The 23897-nt window shown below is 36.1% G+C and overlaps 1 protein-coding gene and 1 long non-coding RNA gene across 21 annotated transcripts in view; one reads left to right on the top strand and one right to left on the bottom strand.

Moving 5' to 3' along the window:
* Positions 1–23897, top strand: part of LOC149792501 (uncharacterized) — a 250958-nt gene that overhangs the window by 109025 nt on the left and 118036 nt on the right. For all 20 annotated transcript variants that reach the window (XM_089971093.1, XM_089971092.1, XM_089971105.1 and 17 more), the window contains 2 exons: positions 12568–13068; positions 21336–22163. In XM_089971093.1, the coding sequence (XP_089827219.1) occupies positions 12568–13068; positions 21336–22163 (1329 nt within the window). The remainder of the gene's footprint in view (positions 1–12567; positions 13069–21335; positions 22164–23897) is intronic.
* The window catches only part of LOC149792502 (uncharacterized), a 142901-nt gene that overhangs the window by 102546 nt on the left and 16458 nt on the right, over positions 1–23897 (bottom strand). The gene's annotated exons all lie outside the window — the stretch shown is intronic.

The following is a 23897-nucleotide window of genomic DNA, read 5'->3' as shown; positions in this document are numbered from 1 at the left end:
TGCAGATCAGGGTCACTCTGTGTTGTTTGTTCTATTGGTTACTCACAACAGGTGCACAGACTCATTTCTGCTGGCACATTATGTAACAGCAGATCTGGGTCTGTGCAGTTGGACATGACTTATAAGCAAATATATATGGTACAAATGATAAGGTCACACCAGGTTAAGTCCCCATGTGTTCAGGCTATCTGTAGGCTGGACATATGGTAGGGGACATGTATGGACTATTACAAATATAAGTGGGGGCCCCGAGTGGCCGAGTGGTCTAAAGTGCTCTCCGTTACGGATCACTGCCATCTCACCTCTGTCTGCGTGGGTTCGAGTCCAAGGCTCGGCTAGCGTGGGTACGTGGGTAAGCCTGCCAGTAGCTTCTCGTGGGTTGGTGGTTCTTCCCTGGGTTTTTCAGGGATCTTCCTCCACCATTAATACTGGCTGCCATGTATAGCCTATTGTGTGCTGAAAAATGGCGTTAAACACTACAACAACAACAACAACAACAACAAATATAAGTGCTTTTTAGGGTTTAAGACCCATTTTTCAGCACATGATAGGCTATACATAACAGGGAGGATACTTGGTGTAGGAAAAAGCTGGGAAGAAACACAAACCCATGGGAAGTTATTGGCAAGATTTCTTTCATACCCATATTGGTTGAGCCAAGACTCAAACTTGCACTGACAAAGGTGAGATGTTGAGTGCTCTATAAAAGCTTGCCCCTCTGACCACTCAACCACCCTGTGCTCTATGTGTTTTCTAAGCACCAACAGCAAATATGATGTAGTATATTTGTCCACGAGGCCATTGGAGACATATGGCTGAATATGAAAGTTTATAAATGCTTTAATTAACTGAAAAAGTACATCTGCAGTAAAAGTTAGAGTATAGTCTGAAGAGGACCCACTTTGTCAACCGAAACATTCATGTAGTTTCGGTTTGTAATAGCATTGTATGTTTGAATGACCCCTTACCAGACTAAAGAACCATGGAAGTACTGTATCCTGTTACAGCTGTATAATCAGTGATAAAGTGAAACTGTACAGCTGTATAATCAGTGATAAAGTGAAACTGTATTGTGATGTGAGATGTGTGTATGTTATACCCACACTCAATCTCATGTTAACTGTCAGACTTTGATGGTAACTAAATACAGTTTTTCAACTGGACTTGTTTTAAATTTTGTAAATATCTCCATGGTTACGGTCATCTAGATCTGAGAATTTATTATGTCAACATTGGGGAACATTGATCTCAGTCTAAATCTATTATGTCAACATTGGGGAACATGGATCCCAGTCTAAATATATTAGGTCAACATTGGGGAACATGGATCCCAGTCTAAATATATTAGGTCAACATTGGGGAACATGGCTCCCAGTCTAAATCTATTAGGTCAACATTTGTGAACATGGATCCCAGTCTAAATCTATTAGGTCAACATTGGGGAACATGGATCCCAGTCTAAATCTATTAGGTCAACATTGGGGAACATGGATCTCAATCTAAATCTATTACATCCACATGGGGGAACATGGATCCCAGTCTAAATCTATTAGGTCAACATTGGGGAATATGAATCCCAGTCTAAATCTATTAGGTCAACATTGGGGAATATGAATCCCAGTCTAAATCTATTAGGTCAACATTGGGGAATAGGAACATGGATCTCAATCTAAGCATTTTTAATAATACACACAAGAATGAGGATAAAGACCAGGCTATGTTTTAATTAAAACCAATATATATTGAGGTCTGCTCCTATAGATACATGTTGGGTATACTCTGTACTAGCACAGTTTCTTTGTACAGAAAATAAACAATATTCTTTGAATTGTTAGCAGAAACAGGATAAAGTTAGTCCCATCTGGTATGTAACATCAGAACCTGTCATTCAGTGGGCCTGTAACTTGTATCTAGCTTCCAAGAAATGCACCCAATTTAACTTTTATATAGAGTCTAGAACTGACTTCTCTCTGCCTTGTGATTGAAACCTGAAACCATCACTGCTCAGTCAGAAGGGGCAGTTTTAAATCAGAACCAAATGTCAGAGAACAGGCTCATGAAATTTCTCCACATGGAAATTCTCCACATCAATGGAAATTTTGTTGTCTTAGTCTAGATCAAGAATGTCATTCATTTACTATAAGGCCTAGTTCCATAATTTAGACAACAAGTCCATGTAATGAAGAAGAACTGTGAGTAGTTCATGTTTTTATTTAAATTAAAGCAATCCTATTGGTGTTTTGCTGCATCAAGATCTCACTTAAATGGGGTATCCTTTTTTATACATATTTTATGTTGAAATTGTGTTGGTTTTCAGTGATATTCAGAGGTCAGCACCCAGTGTAGAAAATGAAATTGCATAATCAGCATTATCAGTTTTTGGTGTTTACATTAAAGACTTTAATTATTGATCAAATACCAGTATCTGATCGAGTCCTAAATCTTCTGTATGCCAAGATAAAACGATACCATCATGATCTTATTTGATGGAAGTTTCTAACATGGAAAAAGTATATTATTTCTATGAGGTATTTGCAGATATATTTGTCCGAAATTGTTTTACTTCTGCATTTTATCAGAGGCTTAGAAGAATTGTTCACTGTATTTACTCGCTTACAAGTTGCAGATCAGGGTCAGTGTTTGTTCTGCTGATCACTCCTAACAAACTGCACAGACCCAAATCTGCTTGAGAGTAATGCAAGAGTTGGACTCTTCTTCTAAGCAAGTATTTCAGTACTTGTCTGTAATTAAACCATTTTTCAGCGGTCTTGTTGTTAAGTTATATGCAGTTTCTTTTTTAACAGAAACATCTCAAAAATGTGTCAAATAGAATTTGTTGATCACGTGTTTCATATTATATTCTATTGTGCTATTGATAATACCTAACCAAAAAATTGCACCGAAATATCAGGCAATTGTGTAAAAAAAAAATCTTTTATAATTTTTGGAAGTCCTCTATTTTTATGTTTATTAAATTCCTCCTATAATTTGAGAGGGAGGGAAGGTTTTTTTTAAATTAGTTCTAAACCCTGATCTTTGTCACATCTTGTCATGATGTATTGGTCCTAGTTTCATGTACTCCATGTGCTTTAGATTAAACATGTACATGTATGTAGTTCTGCATTATCCTCTCTCATCATGTACCATATATAGTTGTATATATAACTGATAACTGCATAGACCATAATTTTGCCAGTGCATGATTTGATGGCAGATCTGTATCTATGCAGATTGTTAGGATTAATAATTAATAAACAACATGGACTCTGATATGCTGGCACATTGTGTGATGGCAGGTCATGATCTATGTTGTGTGCAGTTGGATCAGGCTTGTACACATGTAGATATACATGTAGTACTGCTGGAAGATTTAATGACCAATTAATCAGCAAGCAGCCATGCAGCATCATTTCTGATTGTCATGCACATATTTATCATTAACAGATTAAGTCTCTGGAACATTTAGGGCTCTCTCTAGGAAAAGCCATTCCAGCTTCCCTGACCTAAATTCTTAAGTTCCGGACATGATTAAACCAATAGAACTATAATTTAAACTTTGGTCTGAAAATTACGATCCTTGGCAGTTGGTGGTGGTGGTGGTGATGATGGTGCTTAGGTTATCATTATGTTGTTGAGATGATTGTTGCCCCCATCAATTAAACAATAAAATAAAATATGAAATTAACGGATGGCATAACAGATCTGAGCAGAGATGGAGAATAACACAAGCTCTGTAGGTACAGTATAATAATTCAATCATTTACATGAACAAAATGAAACTGAATGTGAATGATTCACTTTCTCTCAGACATTGAGTTAGAAAATTTATGCAAAATTCAATTCACCATTCTGTTATAGAACAAATCTCGTCATATAATCAAGTGACTGATTGAACTGAACTTAACAGCATATCAGAATCAACTGGTGTTTCACATCTTTTCCAAATCACTGTTGGTGATAGGTCATCATTGCTGTATTTCTGTTGGTGATAGGCCGGTATTGCCATATCTCTCTCTACCCCTCCCCCATCCCCAGCCGCTTCATTCTTGGCTGTAGTTAGACTCTGTGCAGTATAGTATGGAACTATTTTTTTCCTTACAAAATAAAAATATAATACCCAATCTAAATAAATGTCAAATTTTTCCCCTCTAGGATCAAACAATATTCCCACTCTTTACATCAGATGTTATCTTTTGTAATTCAACAGAACTAAGCTATGGTCAGTTTGTAACCAAAATAGAAACTCACAACCCCTTGAAATATGACAAATCTCTCAGAATACTGTTACTGCCCTGTCACCCCACCCTACCCCCTGCTGTGGCCATAAATTACCACCAGAGCTGTGCTTGTCTACACACACTCCTAATGTGATTCACAATTGAAATGAATTCACAATTTAATTACACAATGAATTAATGAACTTTACTCCTTGCCCTAAATCTTACTTTGTTAATTATCAATTCATTGACATAGAAAATCAATTGTCAGCATACATGATACAAATCATTTAAGACGGATAATTTACTCCTTACAATTCGTGTCAGAAGAAATGCATGAAAGTTTACACTACATGATTTCTGTTACATACAAGACAACTAAATCCAAACTCATTCCTATAATATGTGAGTCATATAACATTTGAGACACAATGCATGCAAGCAGGTACTTCTTAACTCGAGGAAAAATTGACATATGAATTTAAAATGAATAAATTCAACAAATAATTACAAACTTAAATAAATGAACATATATTGTATGCAGGTGAGACTAACCTTGTACTTTATTCAAGATCTTTTTATGAAATTAAATCTCACCTCTTGTGTCCCTCACTTGCCAAGATGCATCTCTTTGACAACTTAATGAGAAAATTACTCTTTACTTAATCTTGGTGCTAATTTATGGCTTGCCTCAGAAATAAGATGAATTTTGCAAGAGGAACTTATTAAAAGCCTGAATTCTGTCTGGGAACACCCTTCCTCTCCTTTAGCCAATCTGGATTAATTTCCTTACCTAGCAAAATTTGTATCACTCCTATCAAGACCAGAATAATCCTCTCTAGTCTGACTTTAATAATAACTATTTTGGAAAATATCCTGTGACATTTGTTTCAAATGGCCCAGGTTTTTCCTACATTTTTATCTGGTTTGTCCATTTACCACTTCATGACCTTACACTGATATATCTGTCAGACCGTTATCGAACTAACCCTAATAAAAATTAAAATATTGCCCCAAACAGCCGATTCCGTCCATCACAGTCAACAGTTTATGGGGCGTCTAATCTGTACATCGGACTTGATGGTTACGTGTCATGCTCACCCCGACAGAATATATTGCAAAATTATCTCTTACAAATTTTGCATCATTACAAATGGATGATATCTGAACTGGCCTGAAATATTACCAGTAAATCATATAATATCTGGACTTGGAGGCCTTTTGTGAAATGGGGCCTGCACTCAAAACTTAAAAAGTTTTATAAAAAAATTTCCATCTAAGTTTGGTATGCTGGAGTTTCTCAGGAGTATGTGAGAGTATTTCAATGCTCATCAATTAAAAAAGATAACAGGAAGGTGGAAATAGACTTTCTGAATTCCAGCAAATTCTTTTTATCCAGTTGAGTGTCAGCCCCTTTAAAAGGCCTCTTGTTTTCACATTCTTTACTCCCAGCTTTTGTACATGTGTGATTCTGGACTGCCATTTTCAGTATTCTGCAAAGCTATAGTTAAATTACTAATGGTCGGACAAATGTATTCCATCAAATGTATTACTGTTTAAAAGACATTGATAAGGGACTTCTTTTTTTGGAGTGCATATTCCTAGGTCAAAAATGGCAGAGATGTTTCAGACTCTGTGTTGGGTTGTAGCAATTAAACTATAGATAAAGAGGGTTGCAGACTACTCCTCTCTCCCCTGAACATCAGTTTTGTCACATTCCTTTTACATTAGAGCTACACTTATCTGTCTGATGAAGAAAAAAATCATTCTGAACTTCAAGTACATGTATGTGCCAACAACTGTATCCTGTACAATTTCTTTCAGATAATAGAGTCATTATATGTACTCAAAATGAAGATAATTTTCTAGAGAGGGTCACCATTGCTGGTTTTTTAACTTTGGCAGGATTTTGAAGGCATGCTGTTAGTCACACCACATGCCATAACTTGTGTTAAATTTCAAATATATGGGGCTATCAGTTATGCAGTTCTGACTAGACTGTATGTTTTGTATAATTAATAAGGGACAAAAGTTTGCAGATCATGAGACCTGACCATGTAAGGCAGTTCAAAGCAGTGTCCCATCATGCCTTGGCAATTTCTCATAAACCATTAGGTCATTTTATATGTATGATAGTGATAGAAAGTATTTATTTAAGAGATATTTTTCCTTTAATAATAATAAGTAATAACAATTTATTTATTTCTTGTATTAGAGAATGTGATATGAAATCTTTTATACTTGGTGAAATTGTGTTAAAAGCAGGAATATAATTTTAGGTCAATTCTGCATCAGGTACTTAAATAAATGATAGTCTTGTGTAGGGTATTTGATGGAAGAGTAGAAGTCTCAAAGTGCAATATATAGACTTGCTGTTGTTGTTGTTGTTGTTGTGGGGTTTAACGCCATTTTTCAGCACACGATAGGCTATACATGGCGGCCAGTATTAATGGTGGAGGAAGAACCCGGAAAACTCCGGAAAGAACCACCGACCCACGAGAAGCTACTGGCAAGCTTTCTCACATGCCCACATTGGCTGAATCTTAGACTCGAACCGCTGCAGACAGAGGTGAGATGGCAGTGATCCGTAACGAAGAGCGCTTTAGACCACTCGGCCACTCGGGGCCCCTAGACTTGCTTATAAGTCTAATCTAACTGCAAACATAATTCCTAATCTGCCATTGCTTAATGTGATTGCAGGTCAGGGTTTGTGGTGTTTGTTTTACTGATTACTGCTAACAAACTGCATAGACCCAGATCTGTTGGCACATTATGTGATGTATATCTAGGTCTGTAAAGCTTAATTTTGGACTCAACTTACAAGCATGTGTGTACAGTAGGTAACAGATACAGTTGGTGTTGTGCAGACTTTAAGAATAGACCAGATGCATCTTGCTTCATATCAGAAGAAGGAACTAATGGAGGCATGTTTGGGATGGGTCTGTATCCTTTGATAATGTTCCAACTGAAGCCATGGAACTTTTAAAAGTATGTGATTTATACAGTAAAAAATTCACTCAGTATATTATGGGTTTTAATTGTTTCACCATTATCTTTGTTTATTTGTGCCTTTTGCAACACTGTTACCTTTATCTTTTGTCATGGTGCCAGGTAAGGGTTTGTCTTCCTGGTTATTTTAGTATGGGTTTGCCGTTACCATTTTAGCTACCTAGATTTTGTTGGGCACTATATAGCTAGAATTGTGCTTATGCACTGTTAAATAGCATACATACATACACACACACACACACACACAAACACACACACACCAAATGAATGACACAAGAAACAGACAATCGTCTTGATTTTTGCAATTTATAAACATCAGCATCTGCAGTTCTAACTACATGTACTAGTATTAATTTTTGTAACAACTGAGAAAACATTTTTCTATCAAATAATAATCTCCAATATTTTTTCGTTGCTTTGATTTTAAAGAAAAAATATCATGACTTCTCTAAATTGAGTAAATATGATATTGTAATTGTAATACAAAATCTAGTTTGATTTAAATTGACTCACTTTGGCTATGATATTTATTCCTGGATAAATTCATTCTTGATAATAATCCAACTTCTTTTACGATAAATATATTAGGTTGACTCCCTGACCTTTTAATGGGATATGTACCGAAATGCAATGACAGTGGTTCAAAATCATAATTCATCAAAACATACAAGTTTGTTTTAGTTGTGTCAGATAGAATTGAACATGAATTTGTGAGATCAATATAAAGTGCGGTAGCTCTGAAGAGCATCTGACTTGTAATCCAAGGGTTGCAGGTTCCATACCTGTCGAGGTCCGCCTTGGTTGGCTACCTCGACATGTTATTGGGAAAGGCAATTAGTTCCCATTTCCCTGGCATGGATATAACCAGTCATGTGTTCAAGGTACCATTAAAACCATCCAAACCAAAAAAGGATATAATGCCAGAAAGGCACACAGTAAGTCTGGTGTTCTCATAGCAAGTGTCAGGTCTATTAATGGCATCTGCAAGTGCAGGGAGATTCCTCAACTTTGAGCTGCTTTCACGTAAAAAGAAAGATTTATTTTGGTAACATTCATCCTTCCAACCACCGATTTGGTTACCTGCCAGATCTGCTTAATAATTTGTATACAGAACCGGTGAGTATAATTGTTGTTGTGTTTATATTTAGCTCTGCCCAATTTTATCAAGATATTTTTGGCTTAGTCTTGGCTCCTTCAAATTGTTTAAAACAAAACATGTTACCATACAATCACACACCTGGGCCCGCTCTCACAATGTTCCTCAACTCCAAATCATACCTGATACAGTAGTGACAAATCAGAAGGTTGTATTTGTACATTTTAAGTGAGATTTTACAGTCTGGAGTGAATGTAAAAATTGTAACTGTCATTTGAAAAGTAGTTTAGCTTAAAATTTACCCATTTTAGGTGACATATTGATCCAAAGTAAATTAACCCATATCAGGTACCATATATGTCCAGTATAAATTAACCCACTTTGGGTACTGTATTTGTTCAGTTTAAGTTGACTCTGGGTACCATATTTGTCCAGTTTAAGTTGACTCACTTTGCTTACCGTATCTGTCCAGTTGAATCACTTCAGGTACCATATTTATCAAGTTTATGTTGATTGATCCGCCATAGGTACCTTATTTATCTTGCTATAATTGATCCACTTCAGGTACCGTATTTATCTTGCTATATTTGATCCACTTCAGGTACCATATTTATCTTGCTATATTTGATCCACTTCAGGTACTGTATTTAGGCAAATGTGGAATAGTTTTTTGATGGAGTGGATTTAGAAGGGGCATGCAGGCTGATCAGGATTTACAACAATGTAAAAAAAATTCAAACAAAAAGGTAGTGAAATATATTTTGACACGTGACCTCAAGAGCATGAACTGTAACAGCTTTCACATACAGAAGCTATTCTGCTTTTGTAGAATTATTGCTTATTGCACAGCATTCAATGACATAAACATGACATTATGATATCACTTTTTACCTAGGTGTATTGTTATATAGCATTGTGAACTTGGACAGAGACTGAATGTAAATGACTTGTTTACAATTTGAGTCTGTTATTTATGTAATTAAACAAGAAATTCCATTAGTCTTTTACTAACAGTAGTAATTAGAATGGTAATGTATAAGAAAAAAGTATACATGACCATGGGAAATATGTTGTGATTTTGTCGTGATTTAAGATATGCTTTAATTGGACCGTGCGTCATGCTTTTAGCTGCTTTTAAAAAGAACATGATCCCTATAACTATAATGTTTTAAAATAACTGACATACCCATTTCTTAATGTATTTGACAAGATGTTCTTCAGTATCAGCAGATTTTTATGAATTTTTGTGAAATCATTCAGATGTTATTTTATGGGCAGTTAGTGACGGGGTACTTTTTCTATACTTATAGTGTGATGATGACCCTTACTGAGGGTATATATTCAGCTGAGAGTAGTGCGAGAAAATATGCACCAACTTATAAATTTGTAAAAGATTTTGAATCGCTTTGATCCTTATGGCCTTACTTGTATAAAAATATCAATTTTGCAAGTTAAGTCGAGTCTCAGATTCGGCCAGTGTGGGTATGTGAGAAGGCTTGCCACTAGCTTCTCGAGGATCGGTGGTTCTTTCCCGGGGATTTCGTGGGTTCTTCCTCCACCATTAATACTGTCTGCCATGTATAGCCTATCGTGTGCTGAAAAATGGCGTAAAACCCTACAACAACAACAACATCAAAGCTAATAATTTTAGGTAAAGTCGGGTATTGAATCCAGGACAAATTAGAAAACACAAATGATGGTTTGGTTTTTTGTGCTTTATGGCACAGCGGTACAGATAGGTTATTTATTGTCTCAGCAATTGGAGGTGAGTATCTCTCCCAAGGATCCACCACAGTAGGTGATCCAGGCTGGTCCTATGGTAGGATTTGAACCTGCACATTAATCATTTAGCCACCACAGCCCCCAGAAACATGAAAGAAAAGTTAAAACCACAAAGTTACCTACACTTCACTGTCCCTTCAGTGCACTTTCTTTTTAAATTACCTTGAAATGTGTACTGGTGTGACTTAATCACCATTATAACACCTTAAATGTTATACCAATATATGAATGTCATAACAACAATTTTGAAAAATTGATTGTATATGTATATCACTGGCATGTGATGGATACTCATGTACACACGAGTAAACATGAGTGTGGTGCTTGCTTTCATATACAGCGTAAACAGGGTGAACAATCCACAAATTTTGCTATTATGTCTGCTGTCTGATAGAGCTCTAACCCAGGACTTCCCTAGCACCATTTGGGAACTCAATAGCATTAGCTATCCAGACTAAAACCTATGGTGAATTCCGGTCACATATTATACCTATTTATGTTTGTCTCGTATCTTGATAACCATTGAATGGGGACAATAATTAAGACCACATCAGTCTGTTATCCAGCATCAGCCTGTTATCTAGCCTGACAGTGGTACCACTGCTGACACCAAATTTTACAGAGGAGAATATGCATGGCCAGGCCAATGTTAGAACTTTAGACACCCAATTACACTTGCCGAGTACACCTAAGCTGTCCAAAATTACAGTTATGGTTGTTTAATGCAAGATACAGTTTAATGCTTTATGGCATGATAGGTCAGCCACTTTAGGAGGGAGGAGTTCATACAGTGTCATTGTTACTGATTATTTCAACTAGTTTACCCATATAATTAGCAAAAGTCCTACCATAAATCTTAGTCCCCACTCCAATTGAAATGTCAGTACCATATAGTAAACATCATTTCCATTGCTGTCTGTTCAGCCATTTACACTTATTGTACTCACCATGGGTCTGCAACCATTGCACATAATTTCATGCCCTTTTGTAGGTGAATTGTCTATTGCCTTTTAATGGTTTCCCCTTTTCAGGTCAAATTTTTACTGAGTTATTGCCCTTTGTCCCTAAGTTTTAAATCACCACCTGAGCTGATCCTTTCAACCAGCATGGCTCAGGGACCATATTGTGACTGAATTTGGCAAGACCCATGCCTCTTAAACCTAGATGTGCCTTTCATGGTCTTTTTTTGTGCCTGTTTGGAAAGAGTTGTGGCCCATGTCAGTTGTCTCTGGATCCTTGCATCAGATGTTGCTTACATTGACTTGTCCTTGAAGGTGTTGAATGACAAGCATTCCACATCATCATTTAGAGGAGTTATGGCCCCTGAATGTGTTTTCTCCTAACTTCGATTTGCCTCCACAATCACCTCATTTTAAGTTCCCACAGAGCAGATTGTTGTAAACATTGTCCTCTGCAGTGCATGAATCACTATGAATTGTACTAGTTTGATCCACCATGTTAGGTTATATAATAGAATCCTCAAGTTCTAGTCAATTAATAGTGATGTATTGTTTTTGTGGACTACTAATTGCAAGATAATGAAAACAAATATTATGTACTCTGATCATTTGGCTTAAAACAAGTCATGATGCTTTTATTTTGTGTGTGTGTGTGTGTGTATATATATATATATAAAATGTAGTAGGGACTCTGACAATACAGAATTTGAAACATTATCAGGGATATAGATTATGTCTATTAGATGCACAATTAGGACAGGAGAAAAGGCTAGGCTTTTGTCTTTTTATCCAGACAAGGTCAGACGGGAGTAGGTACAGGATACTACTTGTTGCACATTTCCTGTCTTTTATTATTCTTGAGTGTTTTTTTACTTATGAGTCATTGTGATGTAAACAGAACTATCCTTCATTGTACATTTTTGGATGTATTATCTGTATAGTTTCTAAAAATATTTCGCAAAGTAAGCAACAAAAATGTAGAAAAAATTGATAAAAAATGAAAGAATAAATTAACTTCTAAGTTCAAACAACATTGTTGTTTTTTCATAGGTCTCATGCAAAGAGGGAACCATATTTGCTCAGCTGGTAGAGTGTTTGGCTCGTAATCAAAGTGTCATGGTTTTGATACTCAATGAAATGGCTACCTCTTGAAAAATATATGTTGCACACATTATTTTGACATGATGTGTTTCGATTAAAGATATTTGATTTGTTAGTCAGACTTAAATGACAGCCAATCAGGTATCTGGAGTCAAAACCATAATTTAAGTCTTGACTCCAGACTTTGGTTTCTTAATTTGGAGTCCGACTTAAATTTTGTTAAATCAGATTATCAGATATCTAATTTTCTAGCCTTAAATTTAGTTGAGTTCTGTAAGTGAAAGACAGGCCTGTTGTGTTAATGAAATGGGATGCCTAGTTCAATATATTCAGTTAATATAATCATCATAACTTTTATTTATTCTCATTTAAACAAATAAAATTTAAATTTTTTTTTCTTCAGATTTCACCTCACCAGAATGGAACATATTTGAAAGCAGAATTTAGTGTTGAGAATACCAATCCATTGTACGAGTTAACTTCTGGAAGTACAAACATGTCTGGAAGTGATGCCTTCAATCCAATGTATGAACAGGACAAGTCTGTCTCTTCCAACCCACTTTATGAATTTTTCTCCAGTGACAATGCAAATGGACATGATGAGGATTACCTCAAAATTGGAGGTAATGTGGACCTTTTGGGAACTGGTACCACAACAGTGAGTGATGATTCTGGAGTTACCATGGAAACAAGTGGTGCTGTTGAGGATGATAGTTTGGTTTCCTTTGATGCCAAGGAGAATCTGAGGAATGAGTATATTGAGGAACAGATTCATAGAGGGGATGAGGAAGAAGAGGAGGAGGAGGAGCAAGAAGAAGAGGAGGAGGAAGAGGAGGAAGAGATAGTTGTAGAAGAGCAACAATGGGAGGCAAATGGATTGGACCAAGAAGAAGAGGAAGAGCAGGTACTGGTTACAATGTTTTTAAAGTGCATTTTGTAATACCTTCTAATTACCACTATATGCAGATTTGTTGTGAATAGAAGTTTGTGGGTCATCTTTTCTTTTCTGCATTTGCTTTAGTATTTTATTTGCATTACCAAAATGATTTCATTTCAGGAAAAGAAATATCTGAAAATTTGATGTAAATGCCCAGTTATTTTTGGCATTTACGAGAAAGTAGCAGAGGAGTGTATTTCATATTTTAATGTTTGTTCACCAGTTTTCCAAAGTAGCAGGCCAGGTTAGCACCTGATGTAATAGGCCAAGTTAGAGAATATTCATAGTTACACAAATTAGCACCAGATATAATAGGCCAAGTTAGAATATATTATATTTACCAGTAGTCATGCAATTAGCACTTTGCAGTACTGTGCCAAGTTTGAGAATATATATATATATATATATATATATATATATATATATATATATATATATATATATATATATATATATATATTGTGTGACTGCACACACACACACACACACACACACATATATATATATATATATATTCACACAAAATATCACCTGATGTAATAGGCCAAGTTAGAGAACATTGATAGTCACACAAATTATCACCCGATGTAATAAGCCTAGTTAGAGAATATATACAGTCACACAAATGCACCCTTGGGTATGACAAATTTTTATCAGTTAATTTTATCAGTTAATTCAATGTGTAACCTTCAAATTAATTACTTTCTTGCCTAATGATGCTAAATAGTGACTGAATTGGTCATTATTGTCTTATGGCAATGTTGAACTTTCATATCTAATTGTTTCCCAAGGCATTTTTCTTAAGAATAATTTACATTACCAAGGCAGTACTAGTAGAGTCAACAAAGAAAGAATATGCTTATACTTGAAACTGGGGACAACTTCCCATGGCATTGAAACTGGGGACAACTTCCCATGGCATTGAAATTGGAGACAACTTCACATGGTATTGAAATTGGGGACAACTTGTTATGGCAGAACAGAGAAAATGTATATTTCTCTAAGGAAACAAAAAGAGACAAAATAAAGTCCACTTTTCATCTTAGGGTTCCTGACAAAAATTGAAAATGGACATTTTCAGTTGGAATACATACAGTATATACTCACTTATGAGTCAAGTCCAAATGTAAACAGCAAATTCCTGATCTGCCATTGTATAATGCACCAGCAGATCAGGGTCTATGTTGTTTGTTGTACTTATTATTCCAAACAAACTGCATAGACCCATGTTTTCTGGTGCGTTATGTGATTGCAGATCTGGGTCTGTGCAGTTTGCAGTTTGACTTATAGGCAAGTATAGATGGTAGATACAAATGTAGCAGCCCAATCCATATAAACTGTATCATCACAGTAAAAAAAATATTTTTCATTGGTTAATAGAACTTGCAGGTCTGGCTAAAATGTAATTGTATTTTTAATTACTAGCAGCATTTTAGCAGCAAATGACAAATTTAAAATTTGACAATGATTATGAAAGTTTAATTTCTCCTGCAGAAATCATGGTGTGTTGCATTAGTTTCTGTGGTGACCCCAGTAATAATTGGGTTGGGGTGGAGCTGCTTGGCTGAGGTACTAAGTCTTGTATGGGGACAAAACTAGGTAGAAATTCTGGTTGAGAAACCTGTATATATATATCTTTGGCTCTTCAGTGATCCATTGAAAACTTAGCCCAAGTGAGAGAGAAAAAATCAGTCTTTCTCCAGCTGACCCCATTATTTTCTTTCTGGCATTGTACTTTTGAGCAAATGTTATTTCTAGATTTTGTCACATCAAGTCTGTTGCCGGATTTTTCTATCATTTCTCATTTTGTATAGGTGACTCAGGATATTTCACATTTCTTTAATTTGACAATTGGAACTAATCAAGAATATACAAATTCATGTGCTAAAAGAAAATTTTATTTTACAAAGTCCTATCATACTAACAAAACTTATTAAAGCCTGTTACAAGTGACATTTTTTAAAAACCTGACCTTGTCTATTGTGATGACTAATTTGAAGCTTTTTGTTTTAATTCTTTCAGTGTCCCAATGCGTGTCCACTAGGCACAGTTGTTAATTCATTCATTGTCTCAGTGCTTGACCACTAGACACATTTTTCATTCCATGTCCCAATCCTCGATCACTAGGAACATTTTGTTTTTAATTCATTCAATATCCCAATGCTTGTCCACTAGGCACATTTTGTTGTTAATTCATTCAGTGTTCCAAATGTTTGGGACATTGACCACTATGCAGTTTGTTGTTAATTCCTTCAGTGTCCCAGTGTTTGACCACTAGGCACATTTCATTTTTAATTCAATCCATGTCCCAATGCTTGACCACTAGGCACATTTTGTTTTCAATCCATGTCCCAATCTTGTCCACTAGGTACAATCTTATTCTTGTACAGAAAAGTAACATTTATAAGGATCACGACAAAATTGTGCAAGAGATGAAATATTTAGTATGGAATAACAAAATATGTGATCATGTTGTGCGATAAAATGAATGCTTGGATATCACCCTTTTAGTCAGACACAATTGACTCTTGAATACCTAATGTCATTTTAATATTTTACATTTACCATGAACTGATAACAAACATTCCCTATTTGTTTCCTTCATTTTTTGGTCTTGAAAATAATGGATTTTCCTAAACATGTAATTTACATAAATGTTATCACTTCATGCATTTTGCAAGAGGAGTGAAAAGAATACATTTCTTGACTTGTTGGGTATACACATTACTTTTTTGCAGCAGTTCAGGATTGTAATTAATTGAAAAAATGTCTGACATTGTTAGTTTAATTGACATGCTGTCTTCCTCAAATCCTTTTTTTCCTGTCAGTAGGTCTGTGGTATGCAATTTTTCTTTTTTCTTCCAAGTGTAAACCTCAATCTCTTCATATATAAACTTGTAACTTACTTCACATGAAATAATATGTTGAATGTCAGTTTCTGCTCATCTCTCTTAGTCTGTGGACTGTAATCAGGTCATGTTTAGCTCATCTGGTCAGAGAACAGCTTATGGAATGGCCTGTTGTCCATCCCCCATCATCTTGTCTGCTCATTAGTTAGCAAAAGGTTGTTATTGCTACACCTCATAAACTACATGGAGGACTGCACTGAACTTTAGCACACACATTCATCCCATGATCTAGTTGGTTTTAATGAAAATGGTTCTTGATGTAATATCCAATATGGCTGCCATGGCAGCCATTTAAAAAAATTGTTATTGCTACTCCTTCTGAATGGATGGTCCTAACAGCATGGGATTTTCACTAAAATATGTCTAGTTGATCCTGGATGAAAATAATGCCGATCTTATGTCCATTATGACCACCATGGCAGCCATTTAAAAATCTTGTTATTGCTACTCCTCTTACATGGATGGTCCTATTTTGCATAGGGTTTTCACTAAATGACTTCTTATGTCTTGATGGTCCTACATGAAAATGGTAGTGACCTGTCATACAATACGGTCACTTCAGTTGCCATCTTGAAAATTTTGTTTTGCTGGTAGTATCTTGATAATAATGTTATCTCAACTCTGCCCACATGGATGATAATGTTATGTCAACTCTGCCCACATGGATGATATTGTTATCTCAACTCTGCCCACATGGATGATAATGTTATCTCAACTCTGCCCACATGGATGATGTTATCTCAACTCTGCCCACATGGATGATGTCATCTCAACTGTGCCCACATGGATGATAATGTTATCTCAACTGTGCCCACATGGATGATAATGTTATCTCAACTCTGCCCACATGGATGATAATGTTATCTCAACTGTGCCCACATGGATGATATTGTTATCTCAACTCTGCCCACATGGATGACAATGTTATCTCAACTCTGCCCACATGGATGATGTCATCATGGGGTTTTCACCAGTAGACTTATGATATAAAATGGCACCAGTTGTACATCCAATATGGCTGCTTCAAAAACTGTCTAACAATTCTTGTTCTCCTCCTGAGTTGATGATCATTATGACATGAGGTTATCACCAAAACACATTTAATGATGTCAACTTTGTCCTAAATAAATATAGTGCAAAGCTGACATCCAATATGTGCACCACAGTAGCTAATTTGAAAGTTTTATCACTGAAGAATATCTGAGATGATTTCAACACTTGACAACTAAAATGAAGAAATGGTTTCATCTTGAATTCCTGGAAAGTCTCATTGTCTATTTTTATTGGAGTGAAACAGTATGCCATGCTATGTATCAGTATGTATTGTGATATACAACTACACTACAATACATATTGAATCACTAATGAATAAACATAATGTGACTTTTAATAATAAATAAAGATGATATCACTGATAATAATTCATGACCATCAAAGATTAAAAGTAACTTCTGTAAGATAATATATCATTTTGAACCAACTCTTTGCCATTAGTATTGTTGTTTTTAAACAACCAAGTTAATCAATGCATCTAGCTGTCCTAAATGAAAATTGTGTGGAACATGCATCCAATATAGCTAGCAAATGGTTTTAACACTCAGCAGTTAAATAGAAAGTCCTGTCTTGATTTGTGGATTTATTTTTCTGATAGTACTTATAGTCCTGTCAAGGGACTTTTATTTCATATTACATAAATATTATTTTTAATTTTGTCATACATTAAACCTGTCTTGAAAGAGCACTATAAGAGACGACCTGTCTTGAGAGACCAGGTTCTCAGTGCACATATTTACTGATTATAGTGTTATGACCTGTCATGGGTTGACAGACCTTTTTTTTTTTTTTTGGCAAAAGGGTTAATCTTTTAAGACAGATTCTCCTGTATTATAGATAGCATTGATAATTAATTACACTTTGCATTTATTCAGACGTTTACAAAACAAGAACAATTGTATTGACAAAGCTTATAATATGTTTACATGAAAATAAACTGAGTGCAGTACATATTGTCTCAGTAGTACCTGTGTGTCAAGGTACAAATCATATTGCAACATCAGCTGCAGTATAGACCCATACAGCACAAACCCTAATGGGATGTACTGGTAAATATTCTTATCAGTGCTCACACTGTTCATTCTGCATATTGATTTTAGTCAAGTGTAGACTTAGATTTTCTAGTCTATCATGTAATGGTATATATGATTTTATGCTGTTTACAGTTGAGAATGTACTATACTCATGTGAATAGTATTCTTACATTAAATGCATATATTCTAATAATGATATCATTACTGTTCCCGCCAGGATGCACACTTGCATGATTTACATATATAAAACAAACACAAAGTCTTGCAATAATAGAGATTTATGGGGCAATAGTGGTACAAATAAACTAACATGGTATTCTTAAGACCTTGTTCTTGCTATTTCTTCTGAACATTTATTTGTAGCAGCAAGCAATTTTCACTAAGAGCCTTTTTATGATGTGGGGTTTATCCTAAGTGAAATTGGTGTCAATAAGATATCCAATACAGCACTCATTGTAGCAATTTTGAACAGCTGGTCATATCCACATTTTGTTTGATAAATGACTTGTACAGTATTTAGTTTGTCCAGAATGAAGATTGCATTGATCTGACCGCCATCCAGATGGCCATGTCAGCAGTCTTGATAATAGCTTTCAACACTTGAAGTTATGGCTGTATCAACATGGTTTGTTTTGTTGCTAAAACAACAACTCACTGTTTTGTAGAGGATGGAAAACTCCCAAAATGTTAAAAATCTCATTAGAGCTACATGTCCAGCATGGATGACCATATTGACCAGTCAACCATGTGACCCCTCAGGTGTTCTGTGTCTACCTCTGATGTGGGAGGTCTGGGTTTGAACCTGAGTCATATCAAAGACTAATAAACCTGGCACTAGCAGATGCCATGTTAGGTTAGTGTTAGGACTGGTTGGACTGGTGTCAGGATAATTGACTGGGTGGGACATGATTATATATGTCTGCGACATCACTGTAAACTGCCACAGTGCAGACATCATAGTGATATGACTGAAGAATTGTTTTTAAGCTATTTAAAAAATCCAATCACACACACACACACAGAAGCATGCCATAGTGATCACTTTGGTGTCAGTGTGCAATATATATATACAAAATAATCCTCAGTGTTTCAAAGATTTTATGAGGTCATGTTATCAAGTTCAGTTGACCAGAGAGTTCTATTACTTGTAGATACTTCTTGATGTTTACAATGCCATTGTACCCAAAGCATGTTGGCCAGGGCCGGCTTCTTGTTTCAAAAAGTACCTCTTATTTCTTGCAAGATATAGTTGTTACCATATTAAAATGGTGCTGATCTGACCTCCATAATGGCTGCCTTGATGGCCATAGTGAAATTTTATATGGCTATGTCTCCTGATTCAATGGTCATATGGTCATGGAGTTTTTACCAAAACAGTTTGACAGTATACATGTACAGCTAATTCTGGATGAAAATGCCAATCATCTGACCTTCGACATAACACTAAAGCGGACACCTAAAAGTCTTATTGCAACTCTTCTTTAAAAAATGGTGGCTTTTGCATTGGTTTTTACTACAACACTTCTAGCAATATATAATGGCTTCTGAATGTTGATTTGGGGTTTAATGCCATATCTCAGCACAGGATGAGCTGTACATGGTGACCAGTATAACTGGTGGAGGAAGAACCAGGGAAAACTCAGGTAACAACCACTGACTCATTGGAAGCCATCTTCGCTTGCCAGTGTTCTGATACGATAACCCTTTGTACACTTTTGCAGATTGAGCAGATATTTCTGTGCTTTGTCCTAGCAATATCTATTGCATTTCATGAGTTGCCTCCCTTAGTATGCAATACCAACTAACCAATAGCTTTTAACAGCGATGCACTGTATATCGACTGAAAATGGTGGAGGCATTTGACTTTAAAAGGATACTTTGTAAGTGTAACATTGAAAGTGTGACTACATACTAGAGAAAAGCCAATTAAGGTGTATTTGAATGAAAGGTATTTATACAAACATGAACTGGTTGCAGAAAATCACTTATTTATGAGTTCAAATCAAGTTGTGTGCTCCCCTTAGCTTGATCTTGTAGGAACCGTGTTTAAATTTGAACAACTTAATTTGATTTGATGTTGTAGCTTGCCACTGTATTCAGTGAAATTCACAGACCTGAAGCACAGAAGTAACTGCTCGATCCACCAAGGTGTAGATAGGGTTAACATATTGGAACCTTGGCTAGCGAAGATGATGGGAAGTTGCTGGCAAGCTTTCTCACATACACACATTGGCATACCCTGAGACTTGAACTCACGTGGACAGAGTGGAGATGGCATTGATCAGTAAAGACAACAGCCAGTATTTTAAAGTCTGAACTGCTTTGTGGTTGTTTTTACAATAACAAATTTATTGTCTTTTGATTTTCATAAATGATCGCTCCGGTGGCCTAGTGGTTAGTGCGTCTGCCTCGGATGTGGTAGTCGTGGGTTTGATCTCCAGCTGAGTCATACCAAAGATTTATAAAAATGGTACTAACAGCTGCCTCGCTTGGCACTCAGCATTAAGAGGTTAGTGTTAGGACTGGTAGGCTTGGTATTGGGATAATGTGACTGGGTGGGACATCATGCTACATGTCTGCAGCATGATGCCCTAGTGCTAGACATCACTATAAACTGCCACACTGCAGACATCGTAGCGATATGACTGAAAAATTGTTAAAGCTACGTTAAAACTCCAAATCACACACACACACACATTTTCATAAATAGTGTGCTTCCAGGTGCATAATATGTCCTTGATTTAGTGCTAAATTAAGAGGTAGATATGAAACAGTGGATAACCATTTTCTTTACTACACTCAGACTGTGAAATCTACAAAAGCGACCTTAGAGATGGTGACATTAGTGAATGAGCTGGTTAAGCTCATAAAATTTTTAAAGGAAATCAAGCAGACAGTGAAACTTCTGACAAAGAATCAGATTCCCATATTTTAATGTCAGGTTGGTCCTTTATGACCACACCATTGGCCCACATTTTCAAGTCAAGGGATTCAATTTGCCCTTTTTTCAAACCTAGCTAAACACTGTATATTGCATCAAGTGATTCGGTGTCATCATAAATTACAAAGATTTATGATCATTCACACAATTTAACTGATGTGTTTGCTTGTGTTTGTGTGGGGGGGAGGTGTGTGTTTCTGACTTCTCCTGTTCCATTATATAAGATAAGATTTATTTTAATGTCTGCATGGTTTAAAACAACAATTCAACATGAGCTTTTATCATTGATCTTTAAAGATAAAACAAGAACCAAATGGAGAGATAAACCAAGAACTAGAAGCACAAGGGGAAATAATTCAGGAGGATACAACTCCTGCTCTCGAAGAGAGTAAACAACCTGATGAGTATCAGGCTAAGGGAACTATGGACATTCCAGTGGTTGAGGACCAAAAGAGTGAAGATGAACCTGGGAATATTGCAGAGGAGATAACTCCACATGACCAATACGACCAAGAGGAAGCATTTGAGGAAATCACAAGAGAGGACTTAGATACTGAAGAACAAGAGGAGAGCCGATTTGCACCTGATGAAACTCTAGCTGAAGAAGCAGCACCAATACAAACAGACCTAGATGAAGAAATGCTGCCGGAGCAAGTGCCAGAAACATCCAAGCAGGACACTGAACCTGCAGAAGAGGCTGAAGCAGATACTAGTGAAGAGAAGCCACAAGAAGTTCCCTCTGGTGAGGTTGAACAAAGATTGTCTGCAGAAGACACTGCGACAGGACCAGTAGAGGTGCTTGACCTGGAAGGGGTTCAGTCAGTTGATATTGATGATGCCCCTCTGACTTGTGATATCCAGGAAGAGGAGCCTGCAGCCATGGAGGAAGAACAAGATGAAGTTGCTCCAGCTGAAGAAATTCCAGAAGAGGAATTAGGAGAAAAAGAGACAGAGCCAGCTAATGCTGAGGAGGTTGCAGCCAAGGAGTTTATGACTCAGCAACAGATTCCTGGGGAAGAAGAGGCCATAGCAGAGAGACATGATCAAGAGATAGAAGTTGAAGCACCCACAAAAGAGGTCCAAGAACCATCTCCACAGCAACATATGGAACAAGCAAGGGTGGAGGTGAGATGTACTAGCATGTGGCATTATTGCAGCATACCACATATTTTAGTGTTCCAAAGGCATGTATTCTGTATTCTTCTGACAGCATGAAGCAGTGTATGTTTCTTTCATCTTGGCATGTTTTGTTGTATATTTTCCGTGAAATGCTCCATCTGTTTTAATAAATTGTATTGATCACACATGGCTCTTATGTACCGATTTATCACACTGAACTGCTGTTGCTAGTCTGAAAATTCATTTTGAGGATTGAAGATCCTGCTTCTGCAATATTTTCTGCATGAGCTGATGTTTCTTGCCTTTCACCATTCCAGTATGCCATTCCTGTCTGCATAAACGTTCCTGTTTTTCTTAATATCATTTAAATTATGAATAAACTGTTATGTCATTATATTTGCAATGTGTCATAATATTGATATTTGTATAGAACATTTTCAGAGAGTTGTATTTATTTAATGTATACTGTATGTGCTCCTTTTTAAGGCGAGTCAAATTACAAACAATGATTCTGATCTGCCATTGCATAATGCACCTGCAGATCAGGGTCAGTGTTGTTTATTTTACTGATTACTCCTAACAAACTGCACAAGCCCAGATCTGTTGGGGCATTATGTGACGGCAGATCTGGGCCTGTGCATTGTGCATTTGGACTCATCTTATACGCATATATACTCGGTACATCATCTTTTGTAATGAGCAAGATATCTTGCATGACAGTGCATTGACAGGTTGTCTCCGTTTTACTACACAACTGTTGAGGTCGATGAAGTTGCTGATTTTAGCATATTTTCATCATAATTTTGCATGAAAGAAACAGTGTGTACGTGTATACAGACAAGTGCTTTAGAAAGCTTGAATACGGATAAGTACTTTAAACAGCTTAATTGTGGACAAGTTCTTTACAACCTAGTAATAATTAAGCTTATAGTACATTCTAGATTAGCTAATGTTGGCATTTTTCCACTAGAATTTTATCCATGTTGGTAAATGTTTGAATAATAAACAAGACCTACATCAGTCAAGCAGGTTACCATTATCTATTCAGAATGTGACAATGCATCATTTACTGCTAATAAAATAGCATTTGGCAGCATCTGTTGAGGTTCATCTTGACTAATTGGCTGCCATTTTTGCTGTGTCACAGACTGATTCTTAATTCCTCATTTGCTTCATAAAAAAGTTAAAAACATGGTATAAGTTCAGGAATATATAAGTAACCAGTCTAAAACAGATGAAACTGCAAAACTGATGGCTCATTGCCATTGTAAAACTTTGATTATCAAATCCCTTTTTATTTGCACTGATTGTAGCATCTTGATGAAAATGGTAACCTGTTGATGTACATCTTGTTTCTTACCAAAAATTGTACTTGTGAATTAAATTATTATGGTATGGCCAGTATTAGCTAATCTTGAGCATGTTGTAGTTTTAAGAAAAATTGGTCAGCATGGGTTCTAGTAGTTTGTACTTCCAAGTCCATCTTAATCACAATTAGATATTCTAAGATCTGACAGGTATGTAGAATTAGAATTGTTATTTCCTGTAGTCACATGCTGAATATGTTTACATTCCTCATTAAAACTTCTCAATGGTCATTATTAAAAAAAATTGAAGAGAAAGGCAACATTTTAGTTTTTTTTTAATTTTTGCTGCAGTAACTACTGTATATACTCTAGAAATCCATTTGCAAACAAAACAAGACCCTGATCTGCTGTAGCATCATGCTTCTGCAGTTCA

Source organism: Sinohyriopsis cumingii, chromosome 9 (genome assembly GCF_028554795.1).
Source record: "Sinohyriopsis cumingii isolate HCF-2022 chromosome 9, ASM2855479v2, whole genome shotgun sequence".
Lineage (NCBI taxonomy): Eukaryota > Metazoa > Mollusca > Bivalvia > Unionida > Unionidae > Sinohyriopsis > Sinohyriopsis cumingii.
This window is presented reverse-complemented; position numbering and strand designations above follow the sequence as displayed.